General features: G+C 37.8%; 1 protein-coding gene across 1 annotated transcript in view; it reads right to left on the bottom strand.

Moving 5' to 3' along the window:
• Positions 1-19,208, bottom strand: part of TTC27 (tetratricopeptide repeat domain 27) — a 112,136-nt gene that overhangs the window by 36,955 nt on the left and 55,973 nt on the right. Inside the window, exon 10 of the mRNA XM_032185350.1 lies at positions 16,757-16,870. Coding sequence (XP_032041241.1) covers positions 16,757-16,870 — 114 coding nt within the window. The remainder of the gene's footprint in view (positions 1-16,756; positions 16,871-19,208) is intronic.

Raw genomic sequence — 19,208 nt, 5'->3', positions numbered from 1 at the left:
ATCTTGGACTCATTAAAACATGGTAGCCATGAAGACTTCCCTTTTTGACTGGACGACTGCATACCACACTTCTCCCTAGGAAGTGGCCTCCCTCACAGCTGTTTTAAAATTTCTTAAAGCTAACTTCAAAATGTTTTATGGTATTGCCTGCCTACTTTGTAAAGCAACTGAATGGTTACATGGGGACCTGGAGCTGCAAAAACGTCTGGATGCTTCACAAACTACTAATGAAGCAATGCAATTCTACAACTAGAAAAATAAGCAACACCTGAAACAAAGTTCAACAGAAACATTCAAGGAGAATGCTTCTGTCTGCAAGTTTTTAAAGCTGAGTGCATTTGAATTGAAAAGAGCATTTTAACTACTTCACTTTGTGTTATAAGAAAAAAAAATAAATTAGATATTCTGCAATCACTACACTGAAAAAAATCAAGACTTTCAGCATTTGAGGTTACTTGTGTGGTTTTGTTCGCTTTTTAAATTAAAGTTATGAGAATTTGGCCCTGCTTTCTAGCAGTTTTACACACAAGCAAATATTCTGATATTCTTTAATTGTAATTAAAACAAATATGTTCTATATATATTCTTTCAAATCACTGTCATCCCTTTTCTACACGTAGATTAATTCCCCAGCTACTCTGATACTTCTTGGTTGCTTTTTTTTTTTTTTTAGTAACCAATCAAACAACAACAAAAAAAACATGGATTGAACACACAAGTCCCGTTGATCTGTAATGTAAAGCTTTCTTGTGCTGAATTCTGCACTACCCTCCCCATAGCTCCTTCCTAGTAACCTGTTTTGATGGATACTTCAGTTAAGATGCTCCACACCTCAAGAGCATAAGTACTCACAGGATCGAGTATGTATGAAATCTATGCTAAAAGCCATTTAATAGTGTTTGTTTTGTGGCTCCTCCTCTGCTATTTCCTTCTCCTCCTATACAGCTGAAGAAACTTGGCGTCAGTTATCCCTCAGCAAATACTATATGGCTTCCTCCTGAGCTGAGAAGAATCCCAATATAGGCTTTTATTTTTTAGGACAGTACTTTCTGTGGCATATGCATACAGGTCTAATTTCATTGTTAGTACCTGACATTAACTTAAAAACGATGCAGTCCTCTCTTTAAGACACAGTACACTTAAAACATTTTAGAAAAAAAAAATGTTATGTTTGATGCATTTGAGGCCTTGGCTGTTACTCCCTTTAAAAGCACGAGTAAATAAACTTTTTTTTTTTTTTTTTTTTTTTTTTTTTTTTTTAAAGAAAGGCTTGTGTCCGATTTTCAGCAAGGGAGAATACCAAGGTACCACTGATGGTTGTGTTGCATTCCTGCCCCTTCATTCAGGCATTAAAATAAAATTGCTCTACAGAATAAATTATGTTAAACATTTGTGCTTTGTAATGCATCATAGATATCTTCTTCAAGAGACGTAGTACTTCCTTAGAAAAGCCACAAACAGAAGGGGATAGTCCAGCTAAACTCTTTAGTGTAACTTTTATATGTAGTATTTCACTGTTAATTTGTGTGTGATGCTCAAAAACATACATGCCTCTTTATAAGCTATTTAAATGAACTGTATTCCAACTAGAACACCCTGATCAAGGAGAATAACGTATTGGAAACATTCTGTACTCTTTCTATTGCTGGAAGACTTGAGCTTACCTACCATATAACTCATATTTGCATTCTGCTTACAGTAAATTGCACAACAGTATATACATGAGCAATAAAAAAAAAGCGGACTTCAGGCTGCTCAGGGAACTAGTCAGTAAGGTCCCCTGGGAAACTGCTCTTGAAGGCCTCGATGTCCACCAGTGCTGGTCACTCTTTAAGCGATGCCTCCTAGAAGCACAAGATAAGGCAATTCCAAAATATCGCAAGTCAGGCAGGCGGGGCAGGAGGCCGGTGTGGCTAACCAGGAATGTTCTAATGGAGATTAGGCGGAAACAGAGAGTGTTTCGCTACTGGAAGGAGGGCCAGGCGTCATGGAAAGAATACAGGGATGCTGTTCGTGTTTGTAGGGAGAAAGTTCGAGTGGCCAAAGCACAGCTAGAGTTGAAGCTGGCTGTGTCTGTGAGAGAAAATAAAAGGGTTTTTTTAGATATGTAAATGGAAAAAGGAGAACTAAAGAATACATAGGGCCGCTCCTTGATAGGGAAGGTCTCCTCACAGACGATGACGTAGGCAAAGCAGAGATGCTTAACGCCTTCTTTGCCTCTGTCTTCAATGCCGATGATGGGCTTCGGGACCCAGGGTGCCCTGAGCTGGAGGACCGGGACGGTGGGGATGACAAACTCCCAACTGACCCTGAACGTGTGCGGGATTTGCTACTCCACCTGGATCCCTACAAGTCCATGGGTCCGGATGGGATTCATCCCCGGGTGCTGAAAGAGCTGGCGGATGTCATTGCGGAACCTCTATCAATTATTTTTCAACGATCCTGGGAATTTGGAGAGGTCCCGGTAGACCTGAAGCTGGCAAAATGTTGTGCCAATTTTCAAGAAGGGTCAGAAAGAAGACCCTAGCAATTACAGGCCTGTCAGTCTCACGTCAGTGCCTGGTAAAATCATGGAGAAGTTGGTTCTCGGACTTATTGAGGCGCACCTGGGGGACAAAGCAGTCATTGGTCCCAGCCAGCATGGGTTTGTGAAGGGTAGGTCCTGCCTAACTAACCTGATTTCCTTTTATGATAAGATCACCCATAATGGTGGACCAAGGGAAACCAGCTGATGTGATTTTTTGGACTTCAGCAAGGCTTTTGACACGGTTTCCCATAGGATCCTACTGGACAAAATGTCCACCATACAGCTAAATAAAAACATCATACGATGGGTGAGCAATTGGCTAACGGGCAGGGCCCAAAGGGTTATGGTAAATGGGGCTGTGTCAGGCTGGCGGGCGGTCACCAGTGGGGTCCCTCAAGGCTCCATTTTAGGGCTGGTACTTTTCAATATTTTTATAAACGATCTGGATGTAGGAATAGAGGGTATTTTGAGCAAGTTTGCTGATGACACCAAACTTGGAGGAGTTGTGGACTCAAATGAGGGCGTAAAGGCCTCGCAGAGGGATCTGGACAGGTTGGAGAGCTGGGCGATCACCAACCGCATGAAGTTCAATAAGAGCAAGTGCCGGGTCCTGCACCTGGGACGGGGAAACCCTGGCTGCACGTACAGACTGGGCGATGAGACGCTGGAGAGCAGCCTAGAAGAGAGGGATCTGGGGGTCGTGGTAGACAGCAAGTTGAATATGAGCCAGCAGTGTGCCCTGCCAGCCAGGAGGGCGAATCGTGTCCTTGGGGTGCATCAAGCACGGCATCGCTAGTAGGTCAAGGGAGGTGATTGTCCCGCTCTACTCTGCGCTGGTGCGGCCTCACCTCGAGTACTGTGTGCAGTTCTGGGCACCGCAGTATAAAAAGGACATGAAACTGTTGGAAAGTGTCCAGAGGAGGGCTACGAGATGGTGAAAGGCCTTGAGGGGAAGACGTACGAGGAACGGCTGAGGTCACTGGGCCTGTTCAGCCTGGAGAAGAGGAGGCTGAGGGGGGACCTCATCACAGTCTACAACTTCCTCGTAAGGGGGTGTCAAGAGGCAGGAGACCTTTTCTCCATTAACACTAGTGACAGGACCCGCGGGAACGGGGTTAAGCTGAGGCAGGGGAAATTTAGGCTGGACGTCAGGAGGGGGTTCTTCACAGAGAGGGTGGTTGCACACTGGAACAGGCTCCCCAGGGAAGTGGTCACTGCACCGAGCCTGTCTGAATTTAAGAAGAGATTGGACTGTGAACTTAGGCACATGGTCTGAACTTTTGGGTAGACCTGTGCGGTGTCAGAGTTGGACTTGATGATCCTTAAGGGTCCCTTCCAACTCAGGATATTCTATGATTCTATGATTCTATGATTCTAATAAAAAAACCACAAACACTTCTTCTGCTACATACAAACAAATGCCTCATTCAATCTTTATTATAAAACATATCCTAACACTTCAAAATAAACATCTACATACAGCACAAAAGTTTTAGTTAGAACTCATGAATTGGATGGTTATTTCTCAATAATTTCAATCTCAGTAACTTCAAGCAATAAATATATAAAAAATAAAGCAAAGGCATCCAAAGGGAAATTTCTTAAGACAATGTTATCAATTGCAAGTGTGTTAACACTTTCAGCTTACTTCTACCTAATGTAGAGATTCTATTCTGTTACACATGTAGAAAACTTAAGGGAAAAATGAAAACAAAATGGTATGTCTGTATGTAATTTGCTCTTTTTTTTAATTGGCAATCATACGAAACATAATTCTTTAATGTTACTTAGATGTCCTTAGATGCCTGTAAGGAGGAAAAAATATTACATCTTACCTAGATACCTGTAACTTGAAGCCACAAGTATTCACCTGCTCTAAGCAGTAACAGTAGTAGAAAAGCACAGCTTTTTTTTTTCCCCCCTGAGGCCAGCAAAGCACTCTTTTGCTGAAATCTTTTTCAACTATTCTCCTTCAGCTGCAAATCTCAAGAACATCTTTAGCTATTTGGTGAGGGGGACAGGAGTACTAAAAGAAAAGACAGACAATTCGAGCTCTTTTGTCCTGAATTTGATTAGAACATCTCAGGTAACACCCACTGTTTTCCAGCAATCTTTTTCTTAAGAATAGCTTCCCTATACAGTGAAACCTTGACTGATACACAGTAGTCTCTGTTTAAAAATTACTTGGCAGGAAACACACATTCTTCCAGTAGCTGAGCCTGACCCAGCAACCATAGAGTATATGATGGTAAGTACATTAGAAATATGACACATGGGTGAAGTGTTTTAACTTTAGCTATCCCAAAGAAAGGCAATCACATATAAAGAAGTCTGTTTTCAATATATGTATTTTCTTGAAAGACATCCAACCCAGTTCTTCACATGTTCCTGGAAAGCTCTCTATACATCAGGGAAAAACAAACAAATCCCCTATCATTCCGTGTTAATGATCGATCTACTCACCAAAGAGAAAAAATAAGCAACCTCTGCAATGATTGGCTCGCAATCAGTTCTATTTCAAGCAAAAATGAAAACACTCTTGACTGCATTAAATATTCCACGCCTGATTGTATGACACGTTCAAACAGAAGCACATCGAGCTCCCCAGAAGACTCTGTTTGTTTGTTTTTAATGAAAAAATGAGGAATCCACAAAAATACAATTCTTCCCAGAATCATATAGCTGGACTGTGCATAGCCTGTTTGGTATGTAACCAATTAAGAAACCAAACCAGCATTTTCTTTCAGCTTGATGGAGTTTTATGGTCTGTGGCGGTCATTCACACCAAATAGGTTGAGGGACTGAAACTGGACAACAACACATCTGCTGCTGCTGCTTCACAGAACAGCAACTAGAACTAAGCATAATTACTCATGTTTGTATGTCTATATATATTCAGTATACATCTATATATATTCTGTAAATACATATGCCGAGTTTGCAACATTAATTGCGACCCTTGCTTGCACACATTTTACCCAGGGAAAAAATGGAATAAGGCACAAGATGAAGAGCTCTGTGGTAGAATCATTTACTGTGTGTTTCTATTTCTGGGCAACTTCAATGTTTGTACAGATCTGCATCTGGAAAAATCAGCAGGTATAGCACAGCAATGTGTATAATAGCCACAAACAATATTATTTATACCATTTAAAATCTAGTTCAGGCATGGTAGATCATATCGCTTACAAAAACAGCTCCACATCTGTCAAAACATCCAAATCTTATCACAAAAACAGTGCTATAATTTACAATATTCAGATGGTTACAAAGCAATACTGTGAAGAAACTGGGTAACTGCAAAAGCAAATGGAAATAATAAAAAGTGCCGGTATCATATAATCATAGAAATCTCTATACACCGATCCAAATAATGATTTGAATCAATAGTCCTTAAATCCGTTTGGAAAGTTCAAAAGCCAAATATAACCCTCAATTCATAACTATCTGGAACAGAAGTAGTACTAAATGCATTGAGTTAGGCCAGTGAACAGTTCTTCACTCAGAAGCTACATCCGGTCCACATTATTGCAAAGGTTATCTCCAATACAATTGTTTCCAACCAGCCGATCCTTTACGTACCATAACCCAAATTTCCTACCTCTAAACATGTATATACCACATATAGTTGCCATATTCAATTATTTTCTTGAGCCCAACCCTCCCTTTAACATACTACAGAGCTAAGTCCTTAGCATGCTGGAAATTCTCTTTTGGTAGAAATATCTATCAGAAAACACAGATACCATTCTCTGCTAGAGCAGCATAGTTACAAACTAATTTCAATGCATGAATATTTTCATTTTTTTGAATTCGTTCTCATTTTTTAAAATACATAACCATCTAATAAAAACAGAAAAATGTTTTCACGTAATTATTAACACAACAGTGCATTCTTTTCCTATTTTCTTTTTCCCCTATAAGTATTATTTTTCTTCATTATTTCTAAATTGACTTCATGAACACTTGTCACCAGATCAATTACCTTTCTTACAAATCCCTTCACCCCACTTAGTGTTGAATCAATATTCCCTTGGTCCATAGTTACAGATCTGAGACTTACACTGCGGTTTTGTTGCAGAAACTCATCTACTGAAATCTTACTCTCAACTGGTGCATAGAAACCAAGTTGCCTACAGCATTTTCTGTGATTATCTCTGGTACTGACCTACATAATAAAAGGAAAATATTTCCAATATAATGTTCTAAGACTCTACCCTGACTTGGCTGTACAACTACTTTCTGACCCCTGCTTTAAAATTGAGAGTAATTCTTCTCAGCTTTTGTCAGATTTCCTACTGAAAATCTCCTCTGACAATAAATGCATTTGTTTCTGTTGAAATCATAACTTATATACTGAACTGATAAAGTAATGTATTCTTTCTTTACATCAGGGGAAAAAAAAAGCCTTACTGACTTACTATCATCATCACAGTGTTTTATACTTACTCTGCGCATATTTTTATTGTTCTTGAAAACTATTCAAATTTGAGAATAATGCAATTTTTTTTCTTTTTATCTTTATTTGGCTTTTAAAAGACATTTTTAACAAGTAAATAGTTTCCATATATTTAATAGACTACTCTCCTGAGCAACCAAAATATGCATAGATTTGTGTCCTTGGTGAACGATACTTGAGCCAGAGAGAACTGACGAAAAATTATGCAATTTAAATGATTACATGTCACTGTTATTTCAATCAGCTAAATCATTTCGATTCAAATTTTTTTTCCTTTACTTTTACTTGTGACTTTTATTCTTTTTCTTTAAAAGATGAATTTTCAGTGGTAAGACTCAGACTGCCTTTCAATTATGCATCTTTTTTTTTTTGTTGTTGTTTTTTGTTTTTTTTTTTTTTTTTTTTAAACTAGGAGATTCCAATGTAGGCATGTTTTAAACAACTGTGTATTTTAGCATTAAACTCCTGTTGTTTTTAAATTTACGTTAGAGAACAATGAATGGCATTTCTCACTTTCTAAATTAAAATAAACATTGTTTGAAGACTTCTAAACTGCAATGGAAGAGCAATTGACAAATACCACGGGTATTATATCAATTCCATAAAATTGTATGACTTGCAACCAGAAAGATGATCAAAATGCAGTTTGCGTTCACAAGTTGCTCCTTTCTTACACATATCTTAGAAGTGTGTGGGTTCTTATTACACTGATACAAGACATTAAAATGTGTAGATCTCAGTGTTTCAACCTAAAGTTACAGACCACACAAGGAAAGAACACTTCTTGTCTTATCAGCTCCCAAGGAATTTCTCAAGTTTGAATGAATTAGGTGTCGAGCTATAAAAGAAAACAGGCTTTTGCACCTGCATGACAATCTAAAGATGCTGAAGCCTGTTGTACCACTTCTACATATTCTCCTTCCAGCTACTTCACCAACAAAGTTCACCAGAACATGCATCCAATTGTCTTTAAACTTCATCATCAAATGTGTGCTGCTGGTGTATTAATCTAGATTACTAATTTTTAAGTGCGTGCTTAATACATTTTGTAATGTAAAAATCATCTGGATTTGCCTATTTATCTCTCTTACCTTATGACAATTGTGGGATCACTTGGATTTTTACATGTTATTTTACAGATAAGAGCATCATCAACAGATACTGAATGTATAAATATACTACTTTTAAAAGGTGTTTAGCATCGCACAATTCAGCTAAATTCACATTTTTTAATAATTATTCTACACTTTCTACTCAATAAACAATAGATTTATCACTTCTGGTTAACTTTCAGAAAGAACTTTGCTAACTTCTTGTTAACTCATTACATTTCAGAAAACTAGACTGAGCATGTAGATAAATTCTACACCACCTATCTTTAGTGGGTCTTCTCTCTGTGATATTTTTCACTCTAATTCTCTGGCCTACCAGATAAAGCTGTTTCTTGTTTCTGCTTTAAATGGTGGAATACTGGAAAACTACTGTTTATAGAATACTTCACAGATCTTTCTCTGTGATGTTCTGGTGATTCATTCTTCCCCACTCCATTTACTACCTTGTCCTCATGCAATCAAATTAAAACGTCTCTTTAAACTCATTCCCTAAGTATTCCTTACATGTTTAAGCAAGATCATCATTCAAAATTTTCCTAGTGACTTCAAATTCCAAAATTATTCAGGAAGAGACTAGCTCTTGAATCCGAGATGCTAGTTTCACCTACAAAAACACTTCAATGGCAGAAAAGCAGGAAGGCAAAAAACTTGTAAGGCACCTATGCAAAAGTAATGGCTAGAAGTAACAGACTATCAATAAAATGTATATATATTTTTTCATAACTCCAGATGACCTTTTAATTTACAGGAAGATCCTTATAGCTGCAAGGGGCAAAAGTTATTGATTATAATGCTGGAGCTGCACATGCCTACTTTCTCCTAAGATAACTCATAGCAGATTATTACTATGAAAGCTTTTGTTTGTTATATCAGGCCACAAATCTCTGCAAATGTGTATTCCACTTTGAAAGCATTATCAACCACCTAACAAACAAATATTAACTTAGATTGTAAGCAACGTTCTGCTAAAAAAAACCTTCAGTTTCTATATAACAGGGTGGGGAGGAAAAGCAGACAAGAGGAAATGAGTCCAACAATCCCAAATGAAATCTAAAGCAATTAGTTATCAAAATTAGCACAAAAAAGGTCAAGGTCATGAGCAGACGATAACAGGATTCATGAATGTCTGACGTAGTATTTCCTGTTCATTGGGAATGGAGAGCCAAGCAGTATACTAGGCAATTTAGAGGACCTCTTGTGCAATTGCCATTTGGGCTATCTTGCTGTAGTCAAATACTACCACCTAAAGAAGCATGGTTAAATAAATGAGGCATCCAATAGCACTACAGCATCGGTGACCACCAAAATGTGCTTACTGTTCTGTACAAATATTAAATATTGACTGCCAATGCTTAGGATACATGTTTCATTGTTAAAGTCTGTCAATGGCTTCAGGCTCAGGTCAAATCCACTTACAGAGGACACAGAAGTGTTAGAGAAGTCCTAAGTATATATTTTTTTATCTTTATAGCGTTTACACTTATTTGTGACTTGTATAATTTTACAGTTATCACACTATCCTTATCAGACAGCCGTGTCTTCTTGAATGGTGTTTTCAAAGAAAAATGTTTCACACGCCAATTATGTTATTAATTCTTATGATGTATCACAAGGTGTAAGCACTTCCCTTAAGATCTCTAGGAGCAGCTAGATTTGTAATATTATTTGTGAAGAATAGATTTAAAATCAGACCCTTCCTTTTAAGTTGTAAAACCAAGAATATTGATATCATCCATCAATTAGATGAACGTGCTGCATGTAAAATTAGCCCAAATGTAGGCTACACCATCTGGCTTTTGGTGAAAGAACATGCCCATTTTTACACATACTTCTTGCCCTCCTTTCATATCCCTTGCAGCTTACTCATTTACAGTGCAGCATCATAACCTCTCTTTTACTATGCAATCTCAAATGCCAATATACCCAGCTGACCTTAGCTTTTATCTGTGTCTTTATTTGAGATGAGGAACACTACCGGTAGTTAGTCTCCAAAAAAGAACTTAATTCAAATTTTCCCCTTTTCCTATCAGATGACTTGACATTTATGTCACAGCTCTGTATAGCTGCACACATCTACCCTAATATCTTTCACAGTAGACATGTTTCATACAGCCATGTGGGGGAGGCGCACCCACGAGTGAAAAATTTCAACTTCATCTAGTCTAGAAGCAAGTTCCACAGTTGTAGCTAGTTACCTAGCTTTGATACTGCCATTGGCAAAACAGCAGTTACACAAAACTTAGCACAAGGTGCAAGAACGGCAGAGGAACTGCATACAAATCAAAATAATAAGCCTGCATTAAGTTCCAATCTGTTGTGTTTGCACTGCTTTTAGTTCCCAAATCAGCTTGCTCTGGGGGAATGCGCAATTGCAGTCAATGCTGAAAGACAGATCCAAAGACTTTGTTTTTCTCTAAAGAGGGAAGTAAATACAAGGATGGAGAAAGAAATAAAAACAAGCTGTAATTTTGAAGTTACAGTTTAATTACAATACAGGGGGAATAGACAATTTCCTTAACAGAAAAGGGAGAGTCTGTTTTGTAGTTCCTGGCACATTCATTGCGCAATGCAACTCAAGAAATTCTATCACTACTAAGCTACTTCAGAACATGGTTTGTTAGCTCACCTTGGGATACATACCTGCAGTTTTGCAAGGATGTTTTAGACAACAGCTGTAAACATGCATCTATTCAGTTAGCAATAGGTGGGAATAGTGTGTGCTCCATGCCTTGCATCTGGTCTAACTCCATGCGGAACTTGATTATTTTAACTGTTCAGTTTTGTTGAAATTGAGCTTGTAATGTTTACTTCTTTCAGTGCAATACTGAGGCAGAAAAATGTGAATGCTGTGTCCTGAAATCTGTCAATATCCATATTTTTCTTTGCAAGTTGTTGTCATCATTTGGACTTCAAAAAGCATGGTATTACTCATCATTGTAGCTTGAGGATTGTCCTATCTGGCATTATGACTCCTAATACCTCTATTTCAATTTTCAAAACACTGGCTAAAGAGACTGTGAAGAGAGAAAGGTAAACACCTTCCAATCTAAGAATCAGTGGGAAACATTTGAAAAACTGGAAAGCTTAATATTTTTGTCTGCTTTTAGAAAGTCTATGACACCAGGAGTAGGACTGTTCAGGTATTGAACATAATTCTCAAATGAGCAAAAAGGCTCGTACTTTCACAGTGCTAGCTGAGAATATGAAGAAAATTTAGCACAGAAAGAATGGCTGCGTTCTTTTCCCCACACTAACTAATAGCGGTGATCCAACTTGGCGAATACAACAGTGCAGTAGAAAATTTCTAGCCAGAAATCAGTACCTGGAAAATTATACTATTTAATATTCTCTTTTTTGCCAATGGTACAAAACCACTTCAGTTATTCCTGAATAACTCTTGGCAGACTGAATCTTTTTTTTTTTTTTTTTTTTTACCCAGCAGAAACCATAATTGCATAGTAGAAGAAAAACAGAGGGAGCCAAGCACCACTTCACTAATTATTTTGAAGTGTGTTAATGTGCTTGGTGTATCCCCAGAATTGCTTCTGTCATGTAACATCTTCGATCTGTCAAACTTGTCATCCGCTTAAGCAAAATGAAATACGTTCTGGGAACGTGTGTCTTGAGACTGAAATCATAACTATCACCAAGAGGTCACTCTCCCTTGCGACTGCTTTCTGAAGTAATACGGTTTATTTCTAGGGGTCTGGAGACCTTGTGATCTTGTCTGGACCACATTAAGAATATCTTTTTATAAGGCACCTGGCTTTTGTCCTCTTACTAAAATATTTCCGAAACATATTCTAGTAATAAATACAATTCATAATAGCTGAGAACTATATGGGTATCAGTGTGGGATCTCTACAGGATAAAAGAAAAGGTGTCTCTTCCACTTATTATCTTCCCAAAGAGAGCGAGGTAAATCTCTTGGTTCACCAGAGTATTTCTCAGATTCCAGGAACCTCCTATTAGAAATGTCATGTAAAACAAATTTACTACCTACATTTTTCACGTCTATTTTTCTCCTTTCCTCCCCTCTCCCATTCAATACACAGCTAAAAGCAACTATTAAAATCTCACTTAACAGAGTACAAGAGGTGGTCAAAGAGGAGGAACTCCCAGTGTAGTCACCTAATAGTTTAGCTGAACATGCAAGTCTTGTCATTCCTTTGGTCATACTTAAAATCTCTCTATACTGGTTTGATACCTGATCAGAAATATTTAAGCAGCAGAAAAAGTGGAGAAATTGTGTTAGCCTCAAACCTCTCTAGATCAGTTGTCTAGTGGGAGGAAGGCTGCTCCCTCCTCTTTTTTTGAGCTCTTCCCTTAAACGTTGAATTTATCCAACGTCGAAGAACTGCCAAATAAAGCAAAGCACGGGGAGCAAGTTGGCAAGGAGGCAACATTTAAGTTTTGAAAGAAAAAAGGATATTATTACTATGATAAATGGCACAACTTTCTTGCATAACTATTTAAAGACCATCAGCATGAAAATAATGAAACGATAAAGTTGCATTTGGGCAAGTTGTGCCTCATAGAGCACAAGATGACAGTTCTGTTAGATCTATACTGGCTTTTCTTTCCATAAAGGTATACTCAACTCTTTTCAGATTTGAAGTAACTGCACACCAACTACAGCATGTTTCTGGTAAGAACAATTTAAACCAAAAAAATCATTATTTCCCATTTAGATACACACAGAAAAACATTTGTTGCTGAGAAAATGACACTCTGAAGTATAATTTAAGTGAAAATTACCGAGCAGTTGACACAGAATTCCCAACCACATACATCTGTGTATGACTAAGGATATAAAACAAGCTCTCATGTGACCTTTCAATCTTAAGACATAATGATTAGCCTATAATATTGCTAGTCTGCTCCCTGCTCTCCTGAAGTCTTATTAAAAACACCCTTTCAAGACACATTTCTCCCCCACTAACAGGCAAATTCCTTTGCTGCCAAGAAAAGCAAGCGAGAGAACCGTATGAAATATCACCTACATCGTATTGCGCCTTCGGAAAACTGAGCGATTGGCTCACAGGCATGTTATCGCCAGGTGCAGCTAGCACTTGAAAATACAATCAGAAACGAGGCACATAAGCTGACAAAAGCTCCAAGCATCGAGGTAGCCAGTGTAACCACATGGATTAAGCTGCAGGAAGCAGCTGTAACAAGTCACTGTAGGATACGTTACAGTAGGCTACTGGTATACCAGGCACACAGCACCTTCACCTCTCTTGCTGCCTGAGTAACGATGGACTTGCTTCCACCCCACCGTTATACTCAGCACAAAGCTTTTCATTCATTTTGCTTCATTCTTAAAAAAATTTAAGAAATCATCAACATGAAAGAGCGCTCTTATTTCACATATCAAGAAACTACAGTGGGATGCTTTCCTTTACGTGTGCTAAACTTTTAATTTTTTGAGTGATCTTCCCTCTTTTCTCTCTCTCTCCCCATTAAAAAAAAAAAAAAAAACGATCTGCTAGACCACTCAAAACTCCCCTTTTATCTCCCATTCTATTACTTGAGCTCTGGCTGCACTTTTAGCAGTATCTTGTGGTTTAACAGCTTGTTCCAACCTATTTTCCATTATTAATAGTTTCTAAATTACTTTCTTACAATAGGAGGTAGCTGAAGATCCCAAAACTGATGTAGAAATGCCAGGATCCTGCTTATGCTGAGAGCAATTTATCAAAAACTACCACTTTTCACTTTTTCCTCCTGTTTTCTCTACCTACCCCTTTCCTTTCTTTCCATCCTAGCACTTAACCCTCCCTCAAATATATCCATATGGAAAAAAAAGCCAACTACCACCCAATTTTATTTTATTTTTTTTTTAATTGTGCTGTATCCAGAAGCACATTTTGGTTGGCAGTACTTTGATCCAGACGTCAATATATGCCGTACTGGTCATGATTAAATATTCTAGCGGAAAGTAAGAGAACTCTGGTTTAGCTCTTGAATGCTGTTTCTTTTTCTTAGAAAAATGGTTGAAAAAAGTACTAATTTTAAAAAAAAAACTTTAACCTTATTTTCGTGGATACAAATCTCATTTAGGCAAAAATTGGACAGAGATGGCCAGCAGCATCCAGAAAAACGTTAAGAAAAAAATCTCTCTTCCTGACTTCCAGTCAGCTACTAGCTGATGCACATTCCAGAGTACCCAGAATAATTATTTTAAAATCTATGGTGGTTCCAAAGTCTACATTATCTGTACTTCACACTTTGAACATAATCAGAAAGGTTTTGAAAGTACTCAGGCCAGTTCCTTTTGAAGACTTCCAATTAGAAAAGGTATTTACATAATCATTTGGTAAAAGCTTTTTAACAAAGCAGTGATATATCTAATACTTGGAGTGTGGCAGCTATATTCAACCCATGTACCCTCCTTTCAAAAATAGCTGCAATTATTTTGAACTAATTAAGTTAAACAAAGATAGCCAGGTCCACAAAACACATAGCCCTAAAGTAATTTATTTGGCAAAAAAGCAACTGAAATGATGCATATGTAGCCTGGCTTGCTTTATCACTGGGAAGCTGCTTGTATGTCAGACCAGTTGGTTAGAAGGATATGGAGGTCCAGAGTAAACCAAACCTAAAGCAGGTATATGGCAGCGGAAATGGGGAAGGGAAGAATAATGGTAGGAGAGGCCTAGAGGACAGTCCCAGCTCCAGTAAGAGAGTTTGTAATGGTCCACGCACACACTTCGCATGACCCTAAAGCTACTTAAACAATTCTGTTCACCACTTCTTATTCAAGCTGTCTTAAAACAATTCTAGTAGTTAATTAAAAGGCAAATATTGTGAAGAATGGGGGTGGTCCAACCATATGTATATCTGCCTCTTGACAACCTTCCAAGCTTGGCTTAACTTGCCCTTTTCTCTTGCACAGTTTTCCACATCAAATCTTTTTGATAAAAAGAGAAATAACTACTTGCATGAAACTCCTGGGGTTTTAAAATATGTATTCTACTGATAACTACATACAGAACTAGCTAGCTCTTCAGGTAATACTTATACATCTTTATGAAGACAATTTATCAAACTTGTATTATGGATGAAAAACAACATTAAACAGTCAGCCTTCATTTTCTGATTCCTTAAAGATTCTTAGAATTTATATTAAAAAAAAAAAACTGATCCGACAGAACTCAAGAATGAAAACCTTAAATGGAAAGTTATTCAAGTTATTTGATTAATTTAGCACAGATCAATCCTTATACAACTTCTGTTTTTGGAAACTGAGCTTCATACTGTAATCAAATCAACACAAATATGTCACTGTATTCAAACATCTAGAGAAAGATGAAAGAAAACATAAACATATAAGGATTCAAGATAGTGTTTAAAATCACATATTAAATGTCTGTAGTGAGGTTGTGTCTCAGAACGTCACAGTGCATGCTTATCAAATCCTTTGCATTATTGCAGTTGCAACACATGATGAATTCAGATAAACATACTAAGAATGATAAGCCCTTCCGAAGATTTCCATCATGAGAATGTCAAGCTGTATGGTGTAATAGCTTCCAGTACTCAGGTTTATCAAGCTAGACAAAATATGTTGGATATGCTCCAACTGCTTTATGGATTAGGGCATCAAGGATCCTGAGATCACTTCCCAAATGCCACCAGATGCTACATCTTCTCCCAGACTTGGAATCCTGGCTTCCTTGACATCTCCTGCTGACCTTAGGGAAATTCCACTATAGCAACTCTATGTCCTCCTCAGCAGAATAAAAATGCAGCAACACATCCAAGCTGCACTCCTTCAAAGGTCCATGCATAAATAATGATTTGAAATGAAACATCAGCTTTACAGGATTTAATTGCACAGTACTATGATGGTTAAATTTGTACATTCCTGGCCGTCTTAGTCAGCAAGATTGTTCCCTGACTGACACATATTAATGCCTGCTGTTCATGTGACAACAAGACTAAACAGGATAAAGATGACAGATGGCTAACAAAACTCTGTCACACAAAGAAAAATACGTTCATATAGCCTACAGATTTTTCCTTTGAAAAATTTATTTCTTAAATACTAGCTGATAAATTTCAGATTGATTTTTTATTATTTTTACTTGAAAACGGATGTTATCTATGTTCAGAGCAAGATTATTTAATCACCACCTCAAACATGCAATGCAAATACTAAGTACCACATCAAAACAGTAAATCAAAATTGCAGCTGTAATCACAAATGTATTTTTCTGTTCTCACAGTGAGTGACCATTTGCAAGTTTGTTTTTTTCCTACAGATTTACTTCAATAAGAAATATTTTAAGATAGCAGTAGGAGCTTTAAACTTATGATCTCTCACATAAAATACTCCTCAGATATCATAGAAATTAGAAAACTGAGGTAAGAAAACAGATTTTAATTTCAATCTTCTGAAACTTTAATGTTTTGGAAAGAAAATGACCATTTTTCACCTATAAATATACAAGTTAGTCTGAGGACTGGCAGAAATACGAGGATTTGTAGTTTATGCATCTAATCCAGAGGCATAATTAGAAGTCTTGGCTCACTACTGTTTAGAGAGGAACTGCAGAAGCTCTTAACTCCTGCCCATCTCCATTCAATACACAAAGAACCCGTATTCCTAACTTAAGCATTCAGGTCAGGGTCAAGGCAGCTCAGAAGCCTTACCTGAGTTTGCTTCATTGCCCGTTCCATTCTACGAGTGCTTCCTTTCTCAAGCTTGGTCCGAAGAAGTAAAGCTGAAGTTTGAATGGCCCAGAACTTTGGCTGAGAGAGCAAACACTGCAAAGAAAAACAGCAATTTAAATGATTCATTAATTCATCTGAAAAAAAAAAAAAAAAAAAAAAAAACACTGAAAAAAGTTAGGCTTTTAACCGTGTTCTCAAGCATGAATTCTGTTTCCTATTCTGAAAGTCAAATACGTGGTTGCAGTACTGATGAATTTAGTGCTGTACAGATTACATTAATCTATTTTCAATGGAAATGGAAGCCATCAAAAACTATTTTCTCCTCAGCTACTGCAACGCTGTGCGTACAAGTACCCATATGGTGCATACTGAAGAAAGGGGACAGATTAAATGGCATAAATTAAAGTGGCTACTCAAAATGAAAGTAATATAAAGAATTTGATACCGAGAAGTCTGGCACAGCCTTCTCTACACCTAATTGTTGGATAGTTACAGACAGTACTGAGACCTCTTCCTTAGACCTCCTCTTAAGGTTGAGCAAAACCCATTCTCTCAGGCTGTCCTCATATATCAGGTACTCCAACACCTGCACTAACAGCACCTCCATATTACATTAGCTGAACTTGCTATGAATCTCACAAACGTTAATAAAGTTAGAATTTGCTGTGTCTTGAGAATAACAGCAAGATTTTTTTGATATGTAGTAAATGTACAGGGAATAGTCTAGGTAAAAAAGCTTTGCTAAATATACGGCAAGTTCTCTCTTTGAAAGCCCTGCCCTGCTGCCAGGAACTTGATGCCAACTCCAACCACTAATTTTTACAAAAGCCCAAGAAGAGTTATGTAGCCAATATAACTTGATATCCCTTAATACTGTACAGATAGCCTGGATTCTTTCCAGAACAGTTTCAGACACTGTATACCAAAACTTCTGTTAGATATTTACTTTGAAAAGGGAGACAGCAGGGAAACTTCCTCACTAATTTTATTGACATTACAAATACGATCCAGCTTCACTGAGAAAAGAAATTTGCCTATAGATATTTGTAGACTGGAGAAGGAGCCCCAGTGGTTTTATTCTTTCCTCTCAAAGACCTCCTAATGCATTAAGAAGTATGCTTTGCTGGTTTGTGTGAAATGCCTCATAAATTTCTGTGATAATGTAATATATCTGTTTGCTTTTCCCCTAGTGTTTTTGCAGGAAAGAAATCTGAAAGAAACAAGCTAAAGCAAATTCTCTCCAAGCAAAATTACATTGGGAATGAAAGACGCAATAGCAAATGAAAGCATAATGAATGCAGTATGAATGCACGTACCACTAGATACCTCAACGTCAACTGACCCTTCCTCTTGTGACCTACAACCTCTGAACAAATTCTTCCATCACTTCTAGTCAGCCTTACAGTGTTAAGTACCCAAAGGCTTCCATACCATCCTGCCTGTGCTGAGGGGAATGTAATAACAACGTTCTACACTCCACACACTTTTTCAAGTGCCCTTGTATAAATTGCAATGAGTAAATCTCTTAAATGGTTCAAATCTCTTCTGTCTCATCCTGGGAAGTTCAATCTGCTACCTACTTTCTGTTTACTTGAGACAAATCCTCCACTGCAGGAAGCAGCCAGGGCATTTCTAACACAGGACCCTGGTTTCTGAGCTCATTCTTCCGTGGCCCATTCCAGGTGGCCACTAAAAAAACTTTGTTCTCTGCTACATGGTGATAGACCTTGATATTATTTTTCACATAAACACAATATCTCTCAAAAAAAAAAAATGATGAAAACTGAAGTGCTCAATGAATAATGCTCTTGCAGACATTGCTGCTCAGGCCCAAATACATCTCTTTACCGGCACCAGAGCACATGTCCCCTCACTCTGGTTCACTCTCCCAGCCAGCACAAACAAAGTCCCTGTGTCCATGCCACCCAACATGGCACAAGGCCAGTGCATCAGGTCAGGAAAGCCTCTCCTCAGCTTCTGTGTGTACCTCTGACACTGGCGTCCAGACAGTTATTTAGACCATTGTGCTATAAATGATGTGCGTATAAAAATCATATGGGGAAAGAGGAGAAAGAAAAGAAAAACCGAATGGAAAAGAGGCAGAGGTAGTTACAGTTCACTCCTCTGCAGGAGCAATGACACTCTGACCCTGAGTAAGGAACCTGGTTTTTAAAGGTATTCATTCATAGAAAACAAAATGTAAGGCATACCTGCTTTACAGTTATGAAAGAAAGAGAAATTCTCTAACAATGTTATTGATGTAAAGACAAAACAAACAACAGAAAACCAATGCTGTAACAGCCTAGGACAATGAGAAACTTGCCTACTTTTTGGTTAAAAGAACACTTGTAATGATACTTATATTGAACTCAGTCTTATGCCAGAACTCAAATACTCAACTTTTCACTGCCTAATCCTAACATTTAAGGCA

Source organism: Aythya fuligula, chromosome 3 (genome assembly GCF_009819795.1).
Source record: "Aythya fuligula isolate bAytFul2 chromosome 3, bAytFul2.pri, whole genome shotgun sequence".
Classification (NCBI taxonomy): domain Eukaryota; kingdom Metazoa; phylum Chordata; class Aves; order Anseriformes; family Anatidae; genus Aythya; species Aythya fuligula.
This window is presented reverse-complemented; position numbering and strand designations above follow the sequence as displayed.